The sequence below is a fragment of the Canis lupus genome, chromosome 36 (genome assembly GCF_011100685.1).
Source record: "Canis lupus familiaris isolate Mischka breed German Shepherd chromosome 36, alternate assembly UU_Cfam_GSD_1.0, whole genome shotgun sequence".
NCBI classification, from domain to species: Eukaryota; Metazoa; Chordata; class Mammalia; order Carnivora; family Canidae; genus Canis; species Canis lupus.
This window is the reverse complement of record NC_049257.1, coordinates 30,601,583-30,614,867: the sequence shown is the minus strand read 5'-3', so window position 1 is coordinate 30,614,867 and position 13,285 is coordinate 30,601,583. Positions and strand designations below refer to the sequence as shown.

The 13,285-nt window shown below is 38.6% G+C and overlaps 1 protein-coding gene across 7 annotated transcripts in view; it reads right to left on the bottom strand.

The window, feature by feature from the left end:
* Nucleotides 1–13,285, bottom strand: part of GULP1 (GULP PTB domain containing engulfment adaptor 1) — a 217,778-nt gene that overhangs the window by 27,694 nt on the left and 176,799 nt on the right. For all 7 annotated transcript variants that reach the window (XM_038585069.1, XM_038585070.1, XM_038585068.1 and 4 more), the window contains one exon: nucleotides 11,437–11,574. In XM_038585069.1, coding sequence (XP_038440997.1) covers nucleotides 11,437–11,574 — 138 coding nt within the window. The remainder of the gene's footprint in view (nucleotides 1–11,436; nucleotides 11,575–13,285) is intronic.

The following is a 13,285-nucleotide window of genomic DNA, read 5'->3' as shown; positions in this document are numbered from 1 at the left end:
CCATCTCCCTGCCAGTGACCGTCCATTTGTTTTCTACAGTTAAGAGTCTCTTTTATGAATAACATGGATTTAATTAAGACATTGTCATTTATATAGTTCACTACTTGTTTAAGAAAGGCTTGTAGTCATAAAAAAATTATAGTCTAACCCAGTTAACTGAACGATACAAAATATATGCCTAAGATTATACATGAGAACTATCTGTCTTGCAAACAAGTAGAAGGGGGGAAAAAAAAGAAGCTACATTAAGGAATATTAAAGAGATGAAAATGCCAGATACTAAACTATGTGTGCTCAGTGGTTCAAACTAACGAAAAAGTGTACACATAAAAAAATTAGTTGCATTGAATGTTGGGATCACATATAATATCAGAACATGGTAAATGTGATTATAATAGGTTATGGACTATCAGTTTTTTTTTTTAATATCTCTAACTTCAAAACTTTAGGTAATGTATTGGTATTTGTTTTATGATAATAAGACATATGTGTAAACTATGTTTGTTTTGCTGCCTTCTTAATTATGGGTTCAATGTCTTCTTACTAAGATAGTAACATGTCACCCTCAACTACTCCAGGTGTACGTTACAGAGAATCATTTCAGTGGTAGCAAGACTGATTTATCATTAATAGATTTGACTTCATTATTTGTTCACAATAACTTTTAAAAATCACATTCTCTTTTTATAATAAGCCATATCTTTTGTAATAAGATATCTTTTTTATTAAAATGGCATTTAGCGGGCAGCCCGGGTGGCCCAGTGGTTTAGCGCCACCTTCGGCCCAGGGCGTGATGCTGGAGACCTGGGATCGAGTCCCGTGACAGGCTCCCTCTGCCTGTGTCTCTGCCTCCTTCTCTCTCTCTATCATGAAAAAATGAATAAAATCTTTTAAAAAAAAAAGGCATTTAGCTCCCTAGAAAATATTTTGCATATATCAACTCACTTGATTCTCATAATGAATCTATGAAGTGGGGATTATTATTATCCCCACAATATATATGCAACCTCAGTTCCGTGAGGTCTCAGTTTGAGAGTGGAGAAACTGGATTCAAATCTCAAATATTTCACTCTACAAACCCTGATTTTTTTTTTTATAAATAATAAAACATCGAGATCATCTCTGCACAATCAGTTGTGTTTTTGATAAACGTACGTACCTATGTAACCACTGTATCGGTAAAGGTATGGAGTATTTCTATCTACCACCCCAGAAAGCTCTCTCCTACCCACTTCTAGTCAATGATGGTTCTTATGCACAACCATTGCTAGACTTCCCTCGCCATAAATCAGTTTTTGCTGTCCTTGTATCCATAAAAATGAGCCATATAATACACATTCTTTTCTGTCTGGCTTCTTGCGGAGTTTCTCAGACATTGTGTGTATCGTTTGCTTTATTGATGACTCGTGCTCCGTCCAATGAATATACCATATTGATTTATCTACTTGGCCTGTAAGGAATACTTGCATTGTTTGACTCTTAGTTATAAATAAAACTGCTACAAACACTCTTCTAAAATCTTTTCGTGGACATCTGTTTTCAAAAATCTGGATAAATATCTAAAATGGAAATGCTAAATCATGGAACGGCTCTGTTTTAACATTACAGGAAATTGCCAAACTGTTTTTGCAAAGTGACTGCACCATTTGACGTTCCCACCAGCAGAAAAAGAGCTCTAGTTGCTCCTCGTTCTGACCAGTATCATATGCCGACAGTCTTCCTAGTTGGTCACCTTACTGGGTGAAGTGGTGCTATCTCAATGTGCTTTTAACTTGAATTTCCCTGTTGAATAATTACATTAGCCCAGGTCCATGAATCACTAAGCGAAGAATATTAATTTTCCCTCCTTGATCATTTAATGAAATGTAAAGAGCAAGAACATTTTTTAAAAAATTCTAAAACATTTAATTCAAAAAATTATTACAAGGCAAACATGAAATATAGCAAGAATATATAACAAATACCTTACAAAAAATAAAGTTTGTGAAAAGACTGGATGCAAAAATTCCTTCTACGGATAAATGTATGATTTTGATGACACGTGAACCTTTTTTTTTTTTTTTTTACAATTTGTTAACGAGTAAGAGAGAGGTTTTAAGCTTTGCCTTATGTACATCTCACATAATTAAAAATATACAGGTGGGGGGGGGAGGCCTATTGGGGCTACTAGTTAAAGTTTATCAAGTGTAGGCGCACCTGAGGGTGCAGTCAGGTGAGCAGCTGACGCTTGACTCTTGGTTTTGGCTCAGATCATGATCTCAGGGTCATGGTCTCAACCTCTGCATCAGGCTCCATACTCAGCACAGAGTCGGCTTCAGAATCTCTTCCCCTCCCTCTGCCCCTCTCCACTTGTGCTCACTCTCTCTTTTTCTCATAAATATAAATAAATAAATAAATAATAAATAAATAAATAAATAAGTAAATAAATAAATAAATCTTTTTAAAAAGTTATCAAGTGTGATATCCAGTGAATAAAGTATAATATATTAATATCTGGAAACAAAACCGTGAAAAATATGATGGCTAAGCAGTTGGTATTTGCCATACATGGAATCAATGAGGCCCATCACATCACAATGATTATCTACGTTCTAATTTAAACTTTTAAACTTCACGGGATGAGTACGGCGGTTGTACAGATGTTCAGTCTTAATGACACGACGTGACCCTAGTAAGGTGAGCTGCGGTTTTGTCGCATTCGAGGATAGGCCTTCACCTCAACGTCGAACAAGCTCTGAGAGCCTCGCAGAAGTCCTGAGGGCACAAGACGCCAGGAGTAAAGAGGGCGAAGGCCGCGCTGGGCGCAGGGGCTCCGGGGGTCACGGCCGCCGCAGCAAGGGGCCCTGCTGGCAGGACGGGGAGTGGGAACCCAGGGCCTCGGCCCGCAGCCCGATTCCCTCACCGCCCAGCCTTCCTGACGCCGACGGAGCCACTGACTCTGCCCAGATTTCCTTGAAGGGAGACGACAGGCTCGGATCAAAGAGGCCACGGCTTATGGCCCAGCGGTTTCCCTCCAGACTGACAGGCGGTTGTAGGACAGGACGCCGAGGGGTGGCGAGCCCCTGTCCCCCGCTCTCCCCAGTGCGAACGTACCATCTGCCTCTGGCACACGCTCGCCGGCCAACCCTGATGTGGGCGCCGTCCAGGCACAGTAGGCCCCGGCCACAGGCCCGCGGCGCCCTGCTGCTCCACGGCCTCCCCTGAGGAACCCGGTCTGCCCTCGTGGCTTTCCCGCTGTCACCCCAAGGCCACGGAGGGGAGTCACGCCGCACGTGGGCCTCTGACACGGACTCTCTTCGCTCCACGGTCAGCAGGCCGGCCACCGGGTCGTTGCAGGCACCACTGCTTCCTCCCGCCGCCCGCTGCCCCACGGTCGGGCCAGGGCCCGCAGCCGACGGGGTGTAGGTGGGGCTGCTGTGAAACAGCTGCCACGAACACCCCCGTGTGGGGTTCTGCGTGGACACGAGCTTCCATCGCCCCCGGAGAGACGCCCCAACGGGTCACACCACAGCTGCCTGTTGGTGTTTCACGCAATGGCCCAGTGCTGGGCCCGGCCTCCGGGCCCCTCATAGCCCGGCTACCCGCACGGACCCCCGCCCCCAGGCCCCCCAGGAAGGCGAGCCTTCCTATCTTTTGCCCAACTTTCCAATTTGATGAATGATTTCTAGGCTATTGAGTCTTTTTTTTTTTTTGGTCTTTCTCTTTTTTTTTTTTTTATAAATTTATATTTTATTGGTGTTCAATTTGCCAACATATAGAATAACACCCAGTGCTCATCCCATCAAGTAGGCTATTGAGTCTTGAAGGGGTTTTTTTTTGCCTGAAATAAATTTGCAAAGACCTTCTCTCCATTCTGGGTAGTCTTCTCGTCTCCTCCATAAAGGCCTTTCACAGAAAAAAAAGTTCATTTTTGATGAAGCTCAGTTCGCTCCTCTTCCTAGGTGCGGGTCCTACCTTGGGGTCGAGCGTAGAAGGCCACCCATCCCTCCGCCCTGGATGTTCGTCCTCTTTCTCTAAACGTTTCATACTCGGGCATTTCCCATTTAAGTCCACGATGCATTTTCACATAATTTTTGTGTAAGGTGTGAGACGTAAGTCGACGCGCATTTTATTCGTGCTGAAGGTCCAATTTTACAAGCACCGTCTATCGGAAAGGGCATCTTTTGCATTTGGCGTGTGCTGCGTTGCTTTTGTGCAGCGGCTAGATTTAGGATTGACTTCTCTGTCCTCCACTCTGTTACAGTCATCTGTTTATCCATCCCGTCACCAAAAGGACAGTCTCAACTTGAAATAGGAGAAACCAGTCTCTTTTACTTTATTGGTCTTTTTCAAAACTGTTGTAACGATTCCAGTTCCTGCGTCTTTTCATATGAATTTTAGAATCTTCTTGTCTGTTATCTGCAAAAACAAGACCTCTTGCTATGGTTTTGACAGGAATTGTGCTAAACCAGCACAGTAATGTGGGAATTAATTAATTAATTAATTAATGTGGGAGGGAATCGACATCTATACTACACTGAATCTTCTGATCCAGGAACACGGCATCTCCCTCCCTTTATCTACATCTGTTTTTCCTTCCTTCATCAGCAATTTGTAATTCTCAGCTTACAAGTCCTGTACACGTTTTACATCTTAGGTTACACTTACACCTATGTATTTTGGTTTTTTAAGTAATTGTGGATTTTTTGCCCGTGTGTTCATTGCCAGTATGTAGCAATACAATTGATATTTGCAGGTTTATCGTGTCTTGCCAGCTTGCTGGGCTCTTTTACTAGATTTTTTGCGGAATCCTTTGAGTTTTCTGCATAGACAATCATGATATCTGCAAATAATATTTCTTCTTTTACAATCTGCATGCTTTTCATTCTCTTATTTTACCTCATTGCAACGTCTAGAACTTCCAGGACTGTGTTTAATAAGAGCGATTAGAATAGAAACCCTTGGTACAAGTCATGGTCTGACCCGAAGGCAGATGCTGAACCGACTGAGTCATCCAGGTGCCCCGTATCTGTGGTTTTATTTATTTTTATTTTTTTTATTTTTTTGTATCTGTGGTTTTAAATGTTCTTTATCTAATTGAACAAGTTTCTTTATATTCCTATTTTTCTGGGATTTTCTAGCCCTGAGTGGGTGTCGATTTTTTTCAAATAATTTTTAAGCATTGACTGATACGGTCATATGTCTTTTTTTCTTCTATAGCCTGTTAATATGGTTGATGACAGGGCTGGATTTTTGAATGTTGAACTTCGTATCCTTGGAGCAAATTCTACTTGGTCTTGGCGTATGATTCCTCTGCAGATAATGCAGAATTATATTTGCTAATAATTTGTTAGAAATGTTTGCATCTATATTCCTGGGGGATGTAATTTGGTCTGTACTTTGTTTTTCACTGACTTTGTCTGGTTTGGAATTAAGGAAACTCTGGTTTCATAAAATGAATTGAGGGGTGCTCTCACTTCTGTCTTTTGGAATAGGCTGTGCAGGATAATGTTAATTCTTCTTAAGCATTTTACAGATGAAACCATCTATGCATTAAGAGTTCTCTTTTAGTAAGTTTTAAATTATAAATTCAATTTCCTTTTCTACTTACAGTGCTATTCACATTATATATTTAATATTGGATTATTTATGTTTTCTAGGTACTTGACTTAGGAGCTTAGATCATGGATCGAGGACTTCCCGTTGCTCTAATGTGTGAATTTAGTGGTGATAAATTTCTCTCTCTGCACTGTTTTAGTTCTATCAGTTTGTTCTCTATTGTTAAGAGTCTGGTTTTTGGCTTGCTATTCTCTCTCTCTCTCTCTCTCTCTCTCTCTCTTTTTTTTTACCTTAGCTCATTTAGTTTCTTAAATTCCACATATGAGTGAAATCATATGGTATTTTTCTTTCTTTCTCTGACTGACTTATTTCACTTGGCATAATACTCTGTAGCTCCATCCATGTCATTGCAAATGGCAAGATTTCACTCTTTTTGAGGCTAAGTAATATTCATATATATTCATATAACATACAGCACTTCCTCCTTATCATCAGTCAGTGGGCACTTGGGCTGTTCCCATAATTTGGCTACTGTAGGTAGTAATGCTGCTATAAACATTAGGGCACATGCACCCCTTTGAATTAGTAGTTTTGTATTCTTTGGGTAAATACCTGGTAGTGCAATTGTTGGATCATAGGGTAGCTATATTTTCAATTTTTTAGGAAACTCCACGTTGTTTTCCACAGTGTCTGCACCAGTTTGCATTCCCACCGACAGTGCAAGAGGGTTCCCCTTGCTTTACAATCTCACCAGCACCTATTGTTTCCTGTTTTGTTGATTTTAACCATTCTGACAGGTGTGACGTGATATCTCATTATGGTTTTGATCTGTATTTCCTTCATTCATCCCAGATGAAAAGATGTTGAGCATCTCTTCATGTGTCTATTGGCTGCCTTGATGTCTTCTTTGGAAAAAATGTCTACTCGTGTTTTCTGCCCATGTTTTAATTGGATTATTCATTTTTGGGGTGTTTAGTTTTATAAATTCTTTATACATTTTGGATCCTAACCCTTTATTAGATATATCATTTGCACATGTCTTCTCCCATTCTGTAGGTTGCCTTTTAGAGTTGTTGACTGTTTCCTTTGCTGTGCAGATCTTTTTTGTTTTAATGTAGTCCCAATAGTTTGCTCATTTCCCTTGCTTCCGGAGACGTAGCTAGTAAGAAGTTGCTATGGCCACGGTCAAAGAGGTTATGCCTGTGTTCTCCTCTACGATTTTGATGTTTTTTTTTTTTTTTTTTTTTTTTTTTTTTTTTTTACCCACATTTAGGTCTTTAATCCATTTTGAATTGATTTTTGTGTATGGTGTGAGAAAGCGGTCCAGTTTCACTCTATATTTTGCCATCCAGCTTTCCCAACACCATTTGTTGAAGAGTCTCTTTCCCATTGGATATCTTTCCTGCTTTGTCAAAGATGAACTGACCATATAATTGTCAGCTCATTTCTAGGTTTTCTCTTCTGTTCCATTGATCTATGGTCTATTGTTGTGTCAGCTCCATACTATTATGATCACTACAGCTCTGTAATATAACTTGAAAAGTCCAGAATTGTGATGCCTTCAGCTTTGCTTTTCTTTTTCAAGACTGCTTTGGCTATTCGGGGACTTTTGTGGTTCCATATAAATTTTAGGACTGTTGGAAAATTCTAGCTCTGTGAAAAATATGTTGGTATTTTCTACTTTCAATGATAATTTAGAAAAGCAAAGATTTACCCATGTTTGCTCATCCTGTTCTTTTTCCTTCCTCATGGTTCCAAGGTTCCTTCTTTTATAGTCTCCTTTCTGTTCAAAGAACTTCCTTTAGCCATTCATTTAGGGTAGGTCTGATAGAATCAAATTATCTCAGTGTTCCCTCATCTGATAATTTTTCAATTTCTCCTTAAATACTGAAGTATATATTTTTTTTGGATATAGAATTCTGGACAGTTCTTTTTTTTTTTTACCCCCGACACTCAAAACACATTGTGCTATCTCTTTCTTGCCTTCATGGTTTCTAATGAGACACTGTCTTTCAAATTGATTTTCTGCTACAGGACTTGTTTATGTCTTGCTATCCTCAAGATTTGTCTTTGTATTTAGTTTTCAGAAGTTTAACTTATGATGTATTTTGGTGTGGAACTATTTGGGTTTATCCTATTCAGAGTTTACTCAATTTCTTCAATCTATAGGTTTGTCAAAATTGGGAAGTTTGCAACTACTATTTCTTCAAGTGTATCTTCAAGGCTGTCTTCTTTTCCTTATTTTTTTTTCTATCTTTCCAGGGCTCTGATGACACATGAATGTTAAATATTTTGTTCTAGATTCAGGGACCCCTGAAGTCCTGTTTTGTTTTTATATTATTTTGTATGTGTGTCTGTGTCTCTGTGGTCTGTGTTGTGCATGTGTTTACATGTCTGTGCATGCATATGCCTATTATGTCTCTGTTGTTTAAATCGGCATTTTATAGTCTCTCCTTTTTCTAGGTCGCTGATTCTTTCCTCAGTCTTCTCCATTCTGCCACTGAGCCCAGGTACTGAGTTTTTCAGTTGGTTATTGTCATTTTTCAGTTCTAATACTCCCAGTGGGGTCTTCTTATATCTTCTGTTTCTTTGTTTAGGTTTTCTAGTTCTTTTATAAAATTTCATACTTTTTGTCTCAAGAGTGCTAGTAATTGTTTACCATTTTTATGATGGTTGTTTAAAAATCTTTGGTAATTCTAGTATCTCTCTCATCTCAGTGTCGGAATCTAGTTTTTTCTTTTTTCATTGAGTTTAACATCTTCCTGTTTCTTGATATGAGTGATTTTCAACTGAATCTTGGATATCTTAGATATTATAAGACTCTAGAAAGTATTTAAACTCTGTGTTTGAGTGGCTTACTCAGACACCATTCCAGTAGGGAAATGGGAATGGAGAGCACTACCTCATTACTACCTGGTGGGGTAGAGGTTCAACTTCCTCATTTGGCTGCTCTTCATTACTGCTCAGGTGATGGGTACTCTAGCTCCCCAGGTGATCTTCATTGTCACCATGGAGGGAGGGAGACTCATTAATACAACAGGAAACTGCTTATAAAGTAGTGAATTCCAATTCTATCTATGTGTCAGCAATTTCACAGAAGTACTAAAAAAGATACAATGAATAGAGGAGACAAAGACCCCAGTAAAAGTGGACCTCTGAAACAGATCACAGTTATGGAAGTAATACAGCAGGATAGAACAAATGCTACAATGGTAATCTAAGGTCTTAATTTTAATCCCAATTCTATTACTACCTAGCTTTGTAAATTGGTAAAGCCACTCAACTTTTCTGGCCTTGGCTTTGTAAAGAAGAAAGAGTTTGCCAATTGGGCCATAATTTATTTTCCTGTTTTAATCCTCCATGACTAGCTATTTAAAATGAAAATTAAATAGGATAGCATGTCAAAAGTTCTACATACATACCCAATCAATTTTATTAATATAGTCCTTATTATAATTAGAGCAAATAACACCTTGAGGTGAAAATGATATAATGAAATTTTAAGGAAATATAGCCTCTTTGAGCTCATGAGAGTCATGCACACTTATAGCTGAAGAAGTAACTTGGACCTCTTTTCAAAGCCCAGACTTCCCTCTACCTGCAGCAGAATCACTTGGTGAATTTGTTAGAAATAGACTTCCTGAGCTCAAGCCCCAACCATTATGAATTTATTTTTTGAAGTGAAAACCAAAGAACCTAGGGTATTTTACACCCTAATAGTTGTGAACCACTGCTTTAGGCTTCAAAAAATCATTTTCAACACTCAAGAAGAAAAGCTAATATGCTATATCCAAAGAGAATAATGGGTCAAGGAATTTAAACTCTTGAAATCAATTAGAAATAATTATGTAGGGTGAATTAGAGTTTATACTTTTGAAATAATATTAACTATGCAGGGACTCTGGCAAGCTTATGTTTTAAGTAATCCAATAAATTTGGATGGGGATCAAATAAAAACACGTGACATAAAACTATAAGAAGACTAATATTTATAATGAATTCTAATTATGAGTATTTCAAAGGACCCCAAGGCCATCTATGTCTATGTGTAAGCCAAGAAAGGACAACTGAGCTTACTGACTGGCGCAAGTGGCAAAGGGTTATATCTTACAGATAGAATATTTTCAACAAATATCAGCTTTCATCTTCTCAATCAGAGAGAAAAACATCTGCAAATGATTATGGTCAAGACACACTTGGAATATTAAATATAATGCATTCACTCAAGAGGATAAGTTTCAAGAAATTTATACAAAGTGCCTTATGGGGCACCTGGGTGACTCAGTCAGTTAAGCATCTGATTGAGCCCCACATCCAAGCTTTCTGCTCCGTGTGGAGTCAGCTTCTCCATCTCCTTTTGCCTTACCCCAACTCCTGCTCTCTCTCTTGCTTGCTCACTCATTCTTTCTCTCTCAAATAAATCAATAAAATCTTCTAAAAATAAATAAATAGAATGCCTAATTGTACATATAATATTGTCATCTGGGTGAGCATATTTTTCTGATGAGATGTTCCATAACATTCATCAAATCCTCGAAAAAGTACTATGATGCCAAGAAGCTTAGCATGTTAGTTTGCATTTTTAGAGCATTATAGTTCAAAAGATGCATATAATAAGTTACTCTCCTTTTTGTAAATTTTTCTATATGATTATTTTTTCTATAAGAAAAAATTCATTGAGCATCTATTGTCTACCTAATTACAGGAGTTACATGGACAAATAAAAAAGGTATTTGCTTTCAAGAAGCTCACATACTGGGGCGCCACCTTGGTGCCTCAGTCAGCTAACTGTCCAACTGTTGGTTTTGGCTCAGGTCATGAGCTCGGGGTCATGAGATCAAGTCCTGCATCATACGGCATGCTCAGTGTGGAGTCTGCTTCTCTCCCTCTCTCTCTGACCCTCTCCCTACTCCTACACACATACTCTCTCTCTCTATATATATAATAAATAAATAAATCTTTATTTAAAAAGAAAAGCATCTCACATACTGGAACCAGAGAACCAGAGAAATAAATTACATAAGAGTGATAATAATATTAATCCTTTGCTGTTTTTAACACAGGAAAACAAGCAAATAAATGAATTAAGTTCTTTTTCTTGTCTAAGCCAATAATTTTGTTGAGGTTAGATGTTCTTCCTTCATTAAAGGCATTAATGGCTGCAATGTGTGCTTGGAATTCATATCTTATGTTTTATAAGAGGATGTCAGACTAGATTATGATGAGCATTAGCTTATGTTTATAATCAAGATGTAGGTTTTTCTGAAGATTCCAGTTGGCTAGAAGAGATATCACTGGTCTTAACTTTAGAATTCCTGGATTGATCTTACTTGCTGAGAACTTTAGATTGCCTCTGCGAGCTAACACGCATGCATGCAGGCACATGCTCCTGCCTGTAGGATTCTATTACCTTTCATTATATTAAGTTTTCTGAATAATGAGAATCAAGAATGAGCTTTTCAAAATATTGGAGATTTTTTAAAGGAGCCATACAGATTTTATTCCCTGGAGTTTAAAATATGTCTTTTTATCATATCCATTGCATTCTAGAAAAAAAGAAATACTCTGCTCACCATTACTCTTTGCATTATGTGCCAATGGCTAAGTCATATTTGAGATTAAAATTGCAAATAGATGATTATAAAATAAATAAATGCATAACATAAGCAGGCATGACGTTCTAAGGAGAGAAATTTGCATGCAAGGATGTGCCCTCGAACATAAGAATTCAGTTAGGGATGAAGTCCTGAAGCATATCTCATGACAGGATGAATCTATTAGTGTACTTAAGTATTTGCAGACCTTATTCGTTTCCAAATACTTTGCTAATGCCGGAAACAAGACAACTCCTGGCTTGTAAAACAGAACAAACCACCCTAAAACATCTGGCATACTTACACACTTCTCGCTGTCAAATACATAGCACAAATGTTTATTTGACTCAGAATCTTTGCATATGAAAGTGAATATCCTCTTGTCAGTTTTATCATCCGCACAAAATGATATTCTATGAAGCTGGCAATTGTGTTGGACTTCCTGCGAACACAAATGGAAATAAATAGTTGAAGTGATTTTTGTCCATTTTCTGACATACCAGCCTGTGTCAGTAACATGCAACTTATGACTTTAAAGGTGACACGATCATCTGTCAAACTTGAGTTTATAATTACATGCACCCAAACTTAAACAAGTACGTAATGGAGATGGACCTCCTGACTCAGATTAAAACTAAGGTAGTCATCTCAACAGGACTTAGGAAAACACAAACAAAGCACAAGAGGATCAGAGGTGCCTGGACCTTCTGAGTTACAAGGGGTTTTAAGAGACAATAACTTTAAACCTTGAAATTTTACTGAGAAGAACAACGAGGCCCCAAGAATGAAGATACTCCCAGAAGGTTATAGAACTAGCAGAACCGTTTTTAACCAGAACATTTTCATTTTCTCTTACTGCTGCTCACTAGCATCACAGTTTTAGAGAATAACTTCATCTGCACAAGATTTCCTATGAGACATGCTTCCATTTCAGCCTGAGGTTTCATATTCAATTGTATTTTACGAGTCTTCATGAGGAAGGTGTGCATTTCGAGCATCTAAATGACTGAATCAACCCAACTCATCAGAAAGATAACTACTGAACTATATGTATATATATGTATGTATATATGTATTTACACTGTTACAGCTCTATATTTTTCATATATGGACATATACACATATGCATATATATCGCATGTCGATGTGCAGATCACAGCATATACACTCTGTAGTTATACCAACTCTCACTACATCTTTCCAGGTTCAGGGTTTTGAGGCGTCACCTTGATGAGATGTGGTCTATCGCTCTGATGCGCATTATTGCTCATCAGACTGAAAACACGTAAGTTACACTGATGCACGTTAAGAGAATCTGTTTATAGCCCGGTCTCCTTTCCCTGCACACAAACCAAATGGTGCATCGTCAACAGCAAGCACGGACGTTAGAACAAGGACGTATACTCCATGACTGCAGCGTCTGTGCCGTTACCAGATACCTGGATGCGTCTGTTTCAGCAGGAAGGAACGATGCCACAGAGCGGCTCCACCTGCTGAGGCCTCCGAGGGGGGCATCTCCCCTCCTTGCTTAGTGCTAAGATGCACCATCTCCACCTCCTATACTTCGTCCACTGACCAGTCTCTTCCTTGCTGACATATTTTTGGTTTTAATGTCCATACAGTCAAACAATACCCTTCAGCCACACGGTAGCTCCTAAACTCTAATGGCAGGTTCATTAATGGCACAATCATGTTCATGATACAGGGAGAAAATATCATTACTCTATAACATAGAAAAATGATTCATTTTTTTCCCCATTTGTAGGAAAGACTACAGGGAACATGAAAACACATCATTTCCACAGGCCGGTGGAGAAGGAACGCAGACCCTCCCTCGTTCACTCACCAACCGCCCGGGTCACAGCCTCTGGAAATGGCAGTGGGGAAGCTTCTTTATTTTTGTCTAGATTAGCAGGGGTATCTCCCTACAAAACAAGACTAGGATGCTAAAACCTACAAAACTTATAATCTTATTATTTTCATGAAATTTCTATTGTTGTGATAGATCTTTAAATTTTAAATTTTTGGCAAGACAGGACAGACGTGGAAACAGAATTCAGCACAGTGAGAGCACAATTCTGCCTCAACTGACAATATTTTATTGGAGTTGGAACAAAAAATTAGTAAGTCCCTAAATGATCTATACCACCTCT